This window comes from Antennarius striatus, chromosome 5 (genome assembly GCF_040054535.1).
Source record: "Antennarius striatus isolate MH-2024 chromosome 5, ASM4005453v1, whole genome shotgun sequence".
NCBI classification, from domain to species: domain Eukaryota; kingdom Metazoa; phylum Chordata; class Actinopteri; order Lophiiformes; family Antennariidae; genus Antennarius; species Antennarius striatus.
In genome coordinates this window covers 20,249,544-20,264,382 of record NC_090780.1, presented here as the reverse complement: position 1 = coordinate 20,264,382, position 14,839 = coordinate 20,249,544, and the positions used below count along the sequence as shown (strand labels likewise).

General features: G+C 40.4%; 1 protein-coding gene across 11 annotated transcripts in view; it reads right to left on the bottom strand.

Moving 5' to 3' along the window:
* Positions 1 to 14,839, bottom strand: part of magi1b (membrane associated guanylate kinase, WW and PDZ domain containing 1b) — a 119,262-nt gene that overhangs the window by 33,356 nt on the left and 71,067 nt on the right. For 8 of the 11 annotated variants that reach the window (XM_068314340.1, XM_068314346.1, XM_068314343.1 and 5 more), the window contains 7 exons: positions 12,239 to 12,358; positions 9,739 to 9,981; positions 6,616 to 6,841; positions 5,541 to 5,623; positions 4,973 to 5,008; positions 1,169 to 1,226; positions 117 to 250 (listed from right to left, as the gene is read on the bottom strand). In XM_068314340.1, coding sequence (XP_068170441.1) covers positions 117 to 250; positions 1,169 to 1,226; positions 4,973 to 5,008; positions 5,541 to 5,623; positions 6,616 to 6,841; positions 9,739 to 9,981; positions 12,239 to 12,358 — 900 coding nt within the window. The remainder of the gene's footprint in view (positions 1 to 116; positions 251 to 1,168; positions 1,227 to 4,972; positions 5,009 to 5,540; positions 5,624 to 6,615; positions 6,842 to 9,738; positions 9,982 to 12,238; positions 12,359 to 14,839) is intronic. The other 3 variants (XM_068314345.1, XM_068314351.1, XM_068314342.1) reach the window with 2 other exon arrangements.

Genomic DNA, 14,839 nt, shown 5'->3' with positions numbered 1-14,839 from the left:
GTACTGTAGAAATTATTGCACTGCAGACAATCTCATTCACACGTACAGTCAACTCAATTGCACACATGAATATAAAGAAAGAAAATGACGCCCTCGGTGGGGGCTTATGAACGAACCTCGGATGTAGCGCTCACCTTCAGGTGGCTGCTGGCTTTGGGGCTGAGATGGCGGAGGCTGCTGCTGTTCCAGCTGCCTGCGCCTCTTCACCTCCAACAGTGGATTCTCATACTGGGTCTTCCTGTTGATATGACTTTGGACAGATGGAAGGAGGGACGAGTGGATGGAAGCAGAGGAATCCGAAAGGAAGAACAGGTGGAATGAATAATAGCAGCAGAAAAAGAGAACAGAAAACAGGATGTAGGACAAGAAGTGAGTATCAGCAGGAAAGTGGAGCGCAGCAGGGAGAGAAAACAGGCACACAGGAGAGAGATAAGGGTCAAAAGAGGGAGGAGAGACAGGGTAATGAACTTTTTAATTAACACTCAGTGACACAAATCATGCAGGTGTCTCTGTGAGACATATGTGACACAATCACAAAGACAGATCACGTCAAATAAATCCTATTTAGATAACGGGCTTAACCCATAGAAATGACAATCACTTCATCACACATTGATCCTCGGAGGTTTCCTACCAACCTACCAGCACCACGAAATGACTCCTGAAAGCAACACATTATACAGTAAAAAAAGGACAAACAATGAATAATATCTGTCAGGAAAACCACAGAGATATTGCAGATGCAAAGATAAAAAAATAGAAATGCTAAAGCCTTGAGGTGCTGCTTTCAACAACATCAAAAACACATGAAGCATTTTCATATTAATGCTGACGCCAGGAGCAGCGCACAATATGAGATGTTAGTGCCCAATCTCCCTGCATGCTTTCCCAAATGATAATGACACAAACAAAATGGCCTACGTTTACCCAGAACACAAAATAGCTGAAGCCGAATGTGGTTGTGATGTCGCATGGCAGAACTGTATGTACATCAGAGCCCCGCCCATTTACAGCAGAGTCAACAGTCAATGAGAATGTGAGCATATTTATTAATGCATAGGGAAAAAAAGGCAAATTGATTTCCTGCATGCCATCTACATGTGCAGCAACAACCTGTGCAGTGGTGTACAAGCACTCTTGACGTGACATACTGTTCATGTTCACTTACTCAACATAGTAGACCCCATAGACTGGATCAAATATTTTCTCCCATCCTGGTGGAAGTTCTGCAAAAAAAAAAAAAAGGTAAAATAACAGTGAGTCAAAGAAATTGGTGGTGAAGGGCCATGAGAGGTGTGCCTAGTATAGACCTGTTCTCTGTCAGTTTCTATGACCGCAGTGACTTAATAGCTTCATCCCCGCCCGTCGCCAACCCCCTCATACAGTTAACATTCCCACACAGCAGATAAGAACAGAGCAAGACCCCCGTGAGGACTCCAGGGAGGGGGTAAATTGAAGGTTGGAGATGAAAGCGAATTGGAGAAAGAGTAGTGAAGGGGTCAAAGAAAAGAGCGATATGTACAAAGTCAATGTGAACAATTGCTTGGGCACCATGCAACAGCCATAGAGCGGATATTTGGAATCATCAGTAAGATTGTGCTCCAGTCGCTGCTCAACACTAACTAACTGCCGTAACCTCGGAATTGTTGTAGGAAAATGGGTGATGTTACAGAAAACAATGAAACAGTAATTCACTAGAAACGAATCGCCAGAGCGAAAAATCGCTACAGCACCAACCAACAGTGGCAAAAAAAAAAAAAATCCGGTGTGAAAGCAGTTTAAAAGAAAGAATGGTCCAAGGGGTCAGTGAGGGGGAGGGTGGAAGGAGGGAAAAAGCATTGAGGGAAAGACGAGGGGAAGGGAGCTCTTTGAACCATTAATGCAAAGCACAAACGTGTGACAATGAGCAGTGAAGGTGAGACAATGATAACGATCATTTTTCCCAGGATAAATTCTTTCCTTTCCTCACATCAGAGACAAGGAAACAAAAAAGAAGCATATTTATAATCCACTTTTGGCCAGTATTAATGAGATGGCGTCTGTCCTTGTGCTGTGGGTGTGGTCAGATGACATTAGCGTTCATTTTTTAAGTGAATCACTCGGTTTGTGTGTGAATGTTCTGCAGAACAGGCTTAACCAAAGCCTCCTCAGGGCGTCCATGTATGCAGACAATACTACACAATGTAAAATTGCAATCAAGAATCATTAGGAAATTATCATATATATATATATATATATATATATATATATATATATATATATATATATATATATATATATATATATATATATATATATGAGTGGGCCCACTTCAGCTGAGTGTAATTGCCAAATGGCGCAACTGTGCTGTTTTCCACAGTGATGTCATTATCTCAGACGGAGCCAGACCATTCAGCTCTGTCTGATTACGGCAGCATTTTTTATTGGCTGCCATCCACATTGATGATGTTGGAGCCTTCCAATTGGCTGCAATCTCTTGTGATACTTCGGTTTTTACTCTCAGCCAATTAAGCCTTACCCTTTATGCAAGAAAATTGCAATTAACAATCATCCCATTTTGGAGTGCAGACTTCTGCTTTGTAATGATGAGGGCCCTTGGTTTGAGTGGAGTCACCAACAGATTAAAAAAAATTAAATTCTTATGTTCTGTGTGTGCATGTTTTGTTAAAGCAGATAGCTGTGATTTATGAGCAAAACTTATTTAGATCGACCAGCTGCAATTATCTTGTAGTTTATACACCCACAAAGTGAACATAATACAGTAAGACTCAGGCGGAATTCAAGGTGATAGCTTTAGTGTAGCAGCACGAGGCAAAACCACAAAGCAGACACAGTAAATTACCATTCAGATGTTTCCAACTGAAACGTTAAATGGAATGTCGTCCCAGTTCAGTTTGCGCAAAATTTTAATCACCTACTTGATTTCACACCGTACTAGCTGTGCTCCTGGAGGAGCACCTGCGTCTCTATCGGTGTACGAGTGGAAACGCTGACATGACGCCTCCTGAAACTGTCTTAGCGATGTGGTAAACACACAGTGAGAAGGAGATGGAGAAGCAAATCAGAAATACAGAAGGGGAATGTGCCACCTGTTAAGAAGCGTTTTTTCCACACCCTATGTTCTTCTTCCCACGTCACACCTTCAATGACATATTGCGGATTTGAAGGAGATTTCAAGCATGAACATGATGTTCAAATGTTTGCATCTCATTCTGTTGATAGAGTACTGTGATTGATTTCTCTTGGATAAGCATGTACCATAGAGAAGCTCTTTGTGATGTGTGTGTAAGTGTGCGTGTGTGTGTGTCTATATATACTAGCATTCATGAGAAACTGCTCCGCTCTTTCTCAGAGGACTAGAGTTAATTACATTTCTTCACCCACCTGTATTGGATTGTGCTGATCGATAACTATCGAGGGCCGTCTTACGGATACGAGCCTCATCTGATATAATGATTGCAACATGGCAGCTCTTTCAGATGCTGAATCATGAGAGTAGTTAACTAGGTTTCAGTCTTGTTTAAGAGGCACACACTGCTCAGCTACAAAGCGTTGTCCGTCTGTGTTCTGTTTTAATGGTTGGTTACTGAAAATCTGCCTTAAAATAAATACATAAACAAACAGATATTTCACAGCAGCTGCGGGTTCAAGTCTTGCTCACCACCCTTTGCCACAGGTCTACCCTCTTAAGCTCAATCCCACTGTCCTGTCCCTTAAAGCCAAAAAGCCACAAAAACAATGTTGAAAAATAAATATTTCTCTATAGGTATCTTCTCTGTATTATAGTGACCTGACTAAGTGCTAATGTAAAAACTATTGATTTATTCTCTAAAAGAAAATCAAGAACATCGTCTGTTCCAATATGAAAATGCTACAAACCCTAGGGCTAATGAAAACCTTTAAAACATACATTTCACAAAACAGACTGTTTCACATCAAGATAAAACATGTTTTCCTCAAACGTGTGCTTTTTCATTTAGTTTTTTTACTCGATAATAATTCAGTGTCACAAAAAAAAAAAGCAAGAACATTTATACAGGTAGTCCTCAACATGCAAAGATAATTGGTTCCGAGAGGTTGTTCATAAGTTCAGGCCATTGTTGGTCAGAGGCAGAGTTGTCATCAGAGAGATGGGGGTGGAGATGCACCTACGCAGCGGTGCTGCCCCCGTGGGGGTTGTGGCAGAAAGCGGAACTGCACGAAAATAGTCGGATTAGGTGGCGTGCACTTGTTCGTAACTCTGAATGTTCGTAAGTTGAGGACTACCTGTATTTACAACATGTTTTGTCCTTGTATTTCAGGTCATATCAAAACATATTAATAATGAAGGACCACTACAATCAATCTATTTCTCATATCTCCCCCAGATGAAATGACATCATTGATTACATGTGCAAACCAGTGCAGGGCACAGCCTCCAGACACCATTCATTTGGCACAAGTGGCCACGCTACTGTGTCTGATCAGCTAGTTAGAGTGCTGATGGTCCTCAGGGAAAAAGGCCTGATGCTGTCTGGCTCAGACAGACACCCATTAGGAAATCATCACTACAACAATCTTTCTTGCATCAGGTCTCATCCCTTATGTATGAAATGATGAGTGTGTGTGTGTGTGTGTGTGTGTGTGTGTGTGTGTGTGTGTGTGTGTGTGTGTGTGTGTGTGTGTGTGTGTGTGTGTGTGTGTGTGTGTGTGTGTGTGTGTGTGTGTGTGTGTGTGTGTGTGCGTGCGTGCATGTTTGTCTGGCTAGCTTCTGGGTGTGTCGATCTGTGTTGGTTAAACGTCATAGCTACATGCTTAAGTAACAACCAGAACTCTGCTTAATGTCAGTTTTGTGTCATTTCTTTCCAACTGGTAGATGGCTCTTATGAGACATTGATGTTGATCAATGAATGAAGACACAGGTCACGTAAAGGAAGATGTCTTCATACATTTGTGTAACATCAGCATGATGTGAGAGGAGAGGGTATCCTACCTAGGTCATTGTCCAGCTCCTCTGTATGTACCCCTTCTATCCAGCAGGATGGAGGCAGCACAGGATCGTTGATTCAGGAAGACAGATGGGAAAAATGCACATCTGTGAGTCACTCATCTACATCTGGCTATTGGGTGGCAGGAGTTAATCAAACCCAGAGCCTAAGCCATATAATTCACTTGACCAGATATATTTGAGGCAGCAATGGTTATCATATTTTATTTCATGATCAGTGATGCACAGTACTATAAGAAAAGGAATTATAGCAAGGTGTCATCACGAGAGGAATGTGACTCTGGAGGATAACTGAATACATTTAATTGTGGAAGACAATGAAAAGCTAAATCCTTTTGAGCTGCGGGACATATTTCTCCGACAAAAATAACAAGGGCCAGACACTGACTGCAAATCATCTCTTGTGGCTTAACACTGACACCTAAAGGCTGCTGCGGGAACTAGACTTTAAAATTTTATAACTCAACTATAAAGACTTCTTGCTGTATTTTATTTCCACATTAAGAAGCGAGGCATAAACAAGAAGGCACACAACTTCAAAACATGGACGTACCGTCATCTTCAGATTCTTCCAGGGGTTTCTGAGGCTTGTCCAGGCACCGAGGGTCTATCCAGGAGGTCGTCTTTGTATTGTGGCTAAAATAAACAAATAATTCAATCTTGTTGAAACACACAGGAAAAAGTAATCACTGTACCCCATAGAAACAACAGGGTTTAAAAAATGCTTAATATTTATAAAAGAATACAGGGCTCAAAATTTATTACAATTCAAATAAAATGTGGCTGTTTATTTTTCTGGGAAACTCTCCTGATGCACAGAATTGCAATGTTGTTAATGTTGTTTCTCCTACCAAGATCTCTGTTTCCCAGACTTGACATAAAACCAAAATAAACACAAATGTCCAGTCTCATAGTATTAAAATACTGACACCCCCCAAAAAAAAAGCATGACCATCTTCTCTCATGGTACCCAGTGTGGCCCAGGGTGTTTAAGATTGTAAAGTCAAACCAAATAATCGTTAAACCTAACTCGGTATTATGCTACTGTATGCTGGCCACTGGCATGTGTGTTTTAGATGTGTCCCTCCTTTAACACACCTACAAAAACCTATAAAGACACATTCATGTCAATCATGTGTGCTGGAGCAGCTTAATATCTAATCTATGCAAGCCAGAGGGCCGGGGGAACTGGACTGATAAATACTGAATTAGAAATGAATGATTTCAAGTGAATTTTAAACTCAAAGCATTATATAATTATCAGGGTCCTTCAAATAACTGTTTGTGAGACCAACTTCTATTTCTCACCAGCTCAAATCACTTAAAACAATTTACTGCTTGATGGATTAATGGATTAATGAAATACCAGGGTAAAGGTTGTAAAGTCAGGACCCAAGTGACACACAATACTATTTTACTTGTACATTACCTATTAACCTTAAAGCAGTAGCTGCATTTGAGTAACACATTAATCTGATCCTCATTTTAGTCATAAAGTTATAAAGGCTTTGTTTCTACATTTGATGCTTGTTTCAAAAAGACATTTCAGGTGACACATATGAAAGGACTTCTTCAAGATGAAGTAGTGACAGGGACCATTACAGCGACAATATTCAAGAAGCACTTACTCTATGAAGTAGACCTCTCCGGTCTCGGTGTAGGCCATCTCCCAGTTGTCAGGCAGAGGTCCCAGTGGGTCCTCTTGGGGAGGATGGCTCAGATGAGAGTGTGACTGCTGTGTGCTCTCCGTGGTGGCCGTTGGTGAGGGGGATGTCCCAGTGTAAGGCGGTTCACTCTGGTGGGGGGCGTAAGTGCGCACTGACTGTTGAACCTCGTCTAATTCACTTGAGTCTCCTGGGGGGAAGAAAAGAAAAACCACACCTGATATAAAGCGGAGGCACCAATACGGACGTGGTTGTACAGTCCACAGTAGATAAACTCATGCATAATAATACAATAATAAATACACATGATGTTTTATTATTGAGAAACTTTCTAACGTTATGAAAACACAATGATGACTGAGCAAGCAGCAGACATCACCAATGTGAGCGCAGTCAATGGTCGATAGCAATCAGCTTAAAAAGCCAGTTAATTGTCCCATTTAATCAGACAACCAAGTAATCAATCATGAGTATTTGGAACATTTACAGATGAAGGGCGTGTCAGTACTCTAAGGTAGCAGAAGAACAAAAAAGAGCGCCACGAGAGGAGCCTCGGATCATGACTAAGAAGCTCGGTCAACTAAAAATGTCTTTCACAGAAATGATCAGTTCTGATAAAGGACCCCATTGATGCGCGCAGCAAACACACTCAATAAGAGTTCTACGACAAAAAGGAACATGTGAAAGGGGGGAAAAAGAAATTCATGAGGATGAGGAAAAAATCCACAGCACTAAAATTGTTCTTTAGCATTGAGAAATGCAGCTGCTGAAGAACTGATCTACTTGTTCCACTCGCATTTACTACAGGAAAGACTGCTGAGCGAACAGTTCACACCTAGAAGCAGACCTCTGAAGTGCAATCACCTGGCTTCCTGTTATCTCATTTTCACACTCGCACTTGACTGGCGCCTTCACAGCTCACACAAGCACAGTAGGCAAATACACAACATTAGGTTCCCCTCCCATCTTAAAACACATGGCAGAACCAGCTTCCCTCTGGTGTCTGGTGACCTACTGACACACAAGAGGAAATGTCACTGAATGAACACCTTGGGTAAAATTATTCTAAATAATTAACAATAGAATGATCTTTGAATCAGGCTTCATTAAAATCTACAAAGACAATCTACCTCACTGAAGATAAAGAGCACTTCAGAAATAGAGGCCGTTCCATCAACCACCCTTCTGTTTCCGGCAGCCAGATGGCACTATTTTACATTTTTGCTTGTCTGAACACAGGCAACTGTAATCAAACTCAGAAACCAGTCTCTCCAAAATCAAAGAAACTCTTGTGGTCCACGTCCTCTCACTTACCCTCCTTCACAAAATACAATCCTGCCCTGATTCTCCTCCATGTCTTTTCAATCCCTTTCAGTTTCCCTCCTCTGCTCTTCCCCAGCCACTCCCTCTGTCTCCTCTTGTCTCCTTCTGTCTCTGGGTGAATCACCACTGACTGTGTCCGTTGCAATTCTCTCCCACTTTTCTGCACTTCTAATCAGAGCCTCAGACAGCAGGGTCACATTGAACTACATCCCAAACTGAATGGCATATTCTCGGCCCGCTGTCGAAGATAGCTCTGCAACTAACCGACTGCATTCTCACCTTAAAGTGTCCACTCCACCTGGAGGACAGCACCATTGTCAAACTGTAGAGGTGTGATGCTAACGAGCCTGTCGATGCTATGTTTAATGTACAAAGAAGTGAAACTGATCTGTTTTGGATGCGTACTACCAGCATGAAGTCTGTTCTACTTTGGTATTTTGCATCCAAACAAAAAGAAGAAGATAAGACAACTTAACTTCTGGCTTCACAGTGATGTTTAAATTGCATATGAAACAACTGTTTGTGATAGTTTAAACCTGTGCTCCAAGCACCAAAAGGACAATTTGTCTCATACCACAGTTTGAGTTCACACTTTGCCTTGTATAAACTTTTAGCAAAAAGAAAATCAACTGTAGGGGTGAAACGTCATTTTGGTTGAACAACTGCATAGACTGAGTGATGACTTTTCATCGTGATTTAAATGTGTTTTTGTTGCTGATGGAACAAATATATTTCAAATTAATTAGCGAAATTAGATTGAATGAAGTAGGAGGACAGAATAAAGATCAGCATTAGCATCAGAATTCAAGCATCATTCAGTTTTTATCATCTCTGTTCATTATCAAAGTTAATCAAGTTTCTCTGGAGTCAGTTGAGCACTCCTGCTTACGAAAACAGCAACATCATTATTTGCATTACAGTGAACTACATGAGGCATCTTTTAATTGATAAAACTTTTTTTAACAACAATTTCAAAAAGGATATTTTAGCAGGTGGTTTTTAAGTGTGACCCAGGGACACATGCCAACATGTACACAGAGTGATAGCTGTAGGATTCTGGCCTAATGGAGCCTCAATGTCTGAGTGACTGGATACCAAATGCATCTGCAATGCATCTTGGGTGCTTTCACACCAGTACTTACAGCTGTCTACTAGTAATCTCATCAATCTGGCCAGTGCGGATATCATGTCTGAACAGGTCACATGAAACCCCTCCAAATGGTAAAAATCCGTGACCAATTTGTGCGATGACATCAGTTATTTACTCAAATTTGATGAAGCTCCTTGAGCTGACTGACTGAACAGTGTTTAATGTAACCACGCCTCTTTAATCAAAACATTAAATAAGCAAGCCTTTCTTTGTATCTAAACATGTACATTGGCAAAATATGCAGATTTTTTAAATGTAATAAACCAAATTAACACAAAATAAATAATGATCAGTTGTTTGAATAGGGACATATATTTTAGTATTAGGCATTTAGTATTTAGTATTAGGCATTACTGTTTCAGCTTTGGAAAGAGACAAGAATAGACAACGGCTATTTCTACCATCATGAGCAAAAATTTATTTTTTGTGTGAAGGCAAACCCTCCAATAAACCTTCAAAAAAAAATCAAAATTCTGCTTTCTACTTTTAGAACTTCACATCATATTGAACAACATTCCCAGGCTATATTTCACAACTGATCCCCTCACTTCCAAGGCTTCAGTCTTGAGTGCAGACAGACATCTACCATCCATCCCACCCTTCTCCGTACGTACCTGTGTAGTTACTGTACATATCAGGGAGGTCCTCGTCTTCCTCCTGCTGCTGCTCTCCAGGCCCTATTCCAGCATTTTGCATATCATTGTAGGACTTGGCGCGTCGGGGAGTGGAGTGCTGCGAGCCCGGCAGGCTACCACTGAGCTCGTCTGGCAGTGGGGCATCACCGCCGCTACCGCTATTGCTAATCACTTTCCCACCGGGAGGCTGTGCCGGTGGCTTGGGTGTCCCATAATAGTTTCCTAGGAAACAAAGAAGAAGGCAGGCGAGAGATTAAAAGACAGGAAAAAAAGGGTTAGAGGGCAGAGGCCAAATAGTTTTGTGTGTGCTATAACCTTTGTATGCAAATTTTTAAAAAATTGTCTGAAGGATAAAAGTTAACACAGACTAATTAACCTTTTATTTGTCATACAACCCTGCAAACCATATTGCACTATGCAATTGTCTAAAAACAAGTAGTCAAATTGTTCTTCTGTACAAATTGCATATTTCTGCTAAGCTGAAAATTTCAAAGGAGACAGAACAAAACACGCAAAGCTGTTTTCATTCAAAGTTACACCAGGCAGATCTAAGGAGACTGCGCCATCTGAAGACCAGAACATAAAGCCAGCTTCCTAATGAGACAGAACCGCATTAGCATCCACAATAGAGTCGAGGGAAAAAAAGACTGTGTAGGTCTATGTGGCAAAATTAGTTAAAAGATAGTCTAGTCAGATCAGGGAAGCTCCGGAGTGATTGATTTCACTGAATTTAATCAGTACAGTCCCAGTGTGTTCATATTGTGCACATTGGCAACCTAACATCTTACTGGGACATTAAACTGAACACAGCCCTTCTTATCAAAATGCTTCCAGTGTATCGTTATGTCTATTGCTGCCTCTGTCTCAGAAATGGAGAGTGATGTTATGTGATATTGCTCTCAGTAGAACATATATTTCTGTGTAATATTCTGAGAGACCAACAGAAATGTGTGATAGTGAGCAAGTGCTTGCACAAAAGGCTGACAATACAGTTTCATTTGCATTCTCAAAATGCAATTAGTTGTATTGTTATGCCACGTAGAGATTATAGGTGAAAATGAATATACAGTAACACTCCTTGATAACACCACATTACATCATCTCAGCTCACAACCAAGTCGAATGCTAATTTAAGTGTATCCCATCTGTCTTGAACGGTAACATGCTATATTCCAAATGGCTCCCAACCCAATGCAGCCCATGGACGCTGCAAACAATGTCTAGATGGTGAGTCAAACACACTTGAATGATTTAACAAAGTGGCTAATACCACTGTGAGCCCAATTTTTTCTAAATAAACTCCATTTTAGTTTTGGCATTTTTGTTATTTGTGGTGACCAGCAGATAATGAAATGCTGCATTCTGTCCTCTTACCACAAGCTTATGACAGCAACTTCTCACGCTGCTCTTGACTTCAGCTGGAAAGGGTTTTGGCAGTATAATGCAGTCAGACAATATGTCACACAACTACTGGCCCTAATGTATAAACTAAAATGAAAGGAAAGTCTCAGATGTTCTCCGTACTGTCACCATGGAAGTGAACAAATCGGTTTGCCGTCAGACGAAAATCTCTTGCTATGGAACACTAAACAAGCTATGTGGACACGCCAGACACCAGTAAAATATTATCTTTTGAGTAGAGGAGATTCATGGCAGTGATGTTGACCACTGTCCTCTGAGTGTCATTACAGCAGTCGATACTAAAGCTGTTTGTGATATGTTGTGACACAGATCATGCGTCATGACCCAAAGACCTTCAGTCTGACCAAAAAGGTTTATGGGTGTCTCTGTCTGTCAGAGCCAAGAACATGGCAACACAAAATATGTCACCCAAAAGCTAACAGTGTCTACTGACAAGTCCCCAGTTCCCCAATTTATTTTTCATGAATACACCTTTGTGATGTTGCCCACATGAAAGACACATCACAAAGTTGTGACAGCAGCCTTTTCAACATTCAACCAAACTTTCTGGTGGTGCTTTTTCAACTTTCTTCTGTCAACTTCTAACTTTAGAGAGTATTTTATGAGGTGAACGTGTCACTACGGAACACATTTATGACCAGGAGATACAGAATGTTCCCATTTGAGAAAAATAAACCAATCAAGTAATTTTCATTACTTATATAAAGAGGGCTGTGTTTTCAGCTGTGTGCTCAAAAACACTACTGATGGATTTCCAAGACAATTCTTTGAAGGATGAGACATAAGCCAGAAAAGAAGCCATGAATTTTTGACAAAGATAAAAATTAACATGGCAGATCCATTTACTTTTTACCCATGTAAATAATAATAAATACATTTTAATCATTTTAAGCAGAATTTAAAATGTAATTTTTATTAACTTTACAAGACAGGGAAATTAAAAAATATTTTCTGAACTGAATTCCACAACATATTGGATATCAGGGGATGGTAGATGGTCTAATACTGTCGTCACAAACCAATAATGTGTTGAGGAATCTGTGATTCTTTAACGTACCTTCATATGTTCCGATTTCCAATAAGGTCCCACGCTCCTTCAAGTCCAAGAATTCTTCCACTGACAGGAAGCTGTAGTCCACACCAGGAACTTCTCCTTCTCTTGGGGCACGGGTTGTACCTGGACAACCAATCAGAGACATTACAAAAGTTATCAGGCTAGAAAAAAAAAGAATACATCTTCATACTTTACTTGATGAGTTGCTTTAGCTGCAGGTTTCAATCCATTTTTTGTACTGACGTGTCCTCAATTTTACTTTGCTTATTTGTAGGATTTAGGGTAAAACAGAGAATGGAAATTTTTTGTGAGAATAAACATTTTAATACTAGTAGACATAAATCACACACTGAAGGGCAATCAGAAACATACGCAATTTCTGCTGTGGACCAGTCGTATGATGTAATTTAATTAAACCCTAATCCAATTCCAATGACACACAATGGTGAAGAAAGAAATCACAAATTCATGCCCCAGTCTTCCACCCAGTTCTCTAATTAGTTTATGTGTTTCCAAAAAACCCCCAACCCAGAACAGACACTTTTAAAGGAAGTGAAAATCTGAGACAACAGTGTCCTCCAAATGGGAGATGATCAACTGTTTGTGATGAACCTCCATCACACATGGTTGGAGTGTGAGATATGTGAGATATTGTAATAGCACCTTAGTGGGATTCTGCTATATGTTGTGGGTGGGTGGGAGGGGTTGTTTATGTGTGTGTGTGTGTGTGTGTGTGCGTGTGTGCGTGTGTGTGTGTGTGTGTGTGTGTGTGTGTGTGAACGTATGTGTGTGGTTTGGCTTGTAGCCTGTGAGATTGTGACACCTATGTGGTCGGTCAGTATGGTGTCAATGGTAAAATACCTTCACGGCATAGTCAATAGTGAGACGACAATAAAAAGACGAGAAGCAAACAATCTGCAAGGCGTTACAAGATACATTTTCTTCATTCTTAAATCAAGTTGCCAAAATAATCCGTCTCTTACTAGTGCACATTCCCACATTCCCAACTATTTCTCTCTCTAATGCATTTATCGTATGTTTGCAAAAACATGACGATCATTCACCAATAAAACAACTGCATCAATTGTCGGTACTCATGGCAACGCTTTTGTATTGCTTGTTCTCACAGGCATCAGCAAGCAAAGGGCTTTCCCCTCTTTGCTACCTTCGCCCTCATCCATCTGGTGATCTATCCATCTCATCTCCCAATCATCTCCACTGGGTTGGCGAGCAATAAGCTATTAAAAATAGATGCATTGGGGATAGGAGAGAGGCTCCCGCTGCAGCAACATTCAGTGACAGTGGTGATAAATCACAGATGCACAAATCCTAATTCAAGCGAACACGCATTCCATTCACGCCAGCAGAAAGAAAAACATGCATATCAACTGTTCAAAAAATGCAGGATCTCTCGGAAAATACTCTTTTTGTACATTGGCTTGAGCATCCAGCTGCAATGATCACAGTCTAGCCTTCTGTTATCTTCATTAAAGTCTACTGTATGGGAGTTATCACTAACATTCGTACTTTACGTACCTCTTTACGTACCTCAGTTTCTGACTAGACACACTATATGGCAACACAAATCAAGGTGTATCGGACAAACAAGCAGTCAACTCACTTTCATGGATGAAGGATGCTAATGCTTCCTTCATTAGTTGAGTAATTGGTGTTAAAAATTTAATCCATTAAAATGTATTAACTGTAACGCATGCACTGAGTGCCTACAGGAGGACGTGGCTCACCTCTGCAGTTCAGATTGTATATTGGTGGAACAAATCAAGAACGGGTCAGCTGGGAAATCAGAAAGAGCACTATATTGTAGAAAAAAGATCATAACATGATAAAGATGTATTGCAGGTTGACAGCAGAACTCATAACAAACTAATATGTCAGTATTAGCTGTAATCTTGCATATGTAATGGCAATATGCTCTTTGGCCATAAGGACAAGATGGGTAATTAGTTATGTGATTTAAAAATCACATAACTAATTACATTACTGATGTGTAGCTAGAATTGTTTCACCAAAGCTTAAACTGGGAGAAAGCCACACATGTTATATCCTATGAATTATTGATGATGAATTAATTATTGATTGTTTACAGGTTCAACTATTGATTGAGTAAAACAAGCCATTTTAAATTTGAAACCTTTCTAGGAAATAAAATATTTTATAGGGCGTTGACCTTGGAGTGTCCTCAGCTGTGACCAAGCATCTGGCTTTTGTCACTTCACTTCCAATTAAAAAACGGCCATTGATTTGACTCCATTTACACATCGCTACTCTTAGGAATCTCAGCAGAAAGTGGAATTGTGACCAGTGTTTTAAAAGTGATAGAAAAGCAGAGCCTTGGCTTAAAAACAAGGGTGGGACACTGTCACTGCTATAGGCCTGATTAATTCAATACCCTTCCACAAAGACTCCATTGACCAAGCTGTGAATACAGGTTGAGGCTTAAGAGTTGTGCAAAGACACTCCTGCTTAAAAATGAGACTGGATGAGCCAAAGGCTATTATTCTAAATGCTGACTTCTAAAATTTAGAAGAAGAAGAAAGAGTAAGAATGCCAAATTTAAGAGTTAGCTTAATCCAGCGTCTGGCA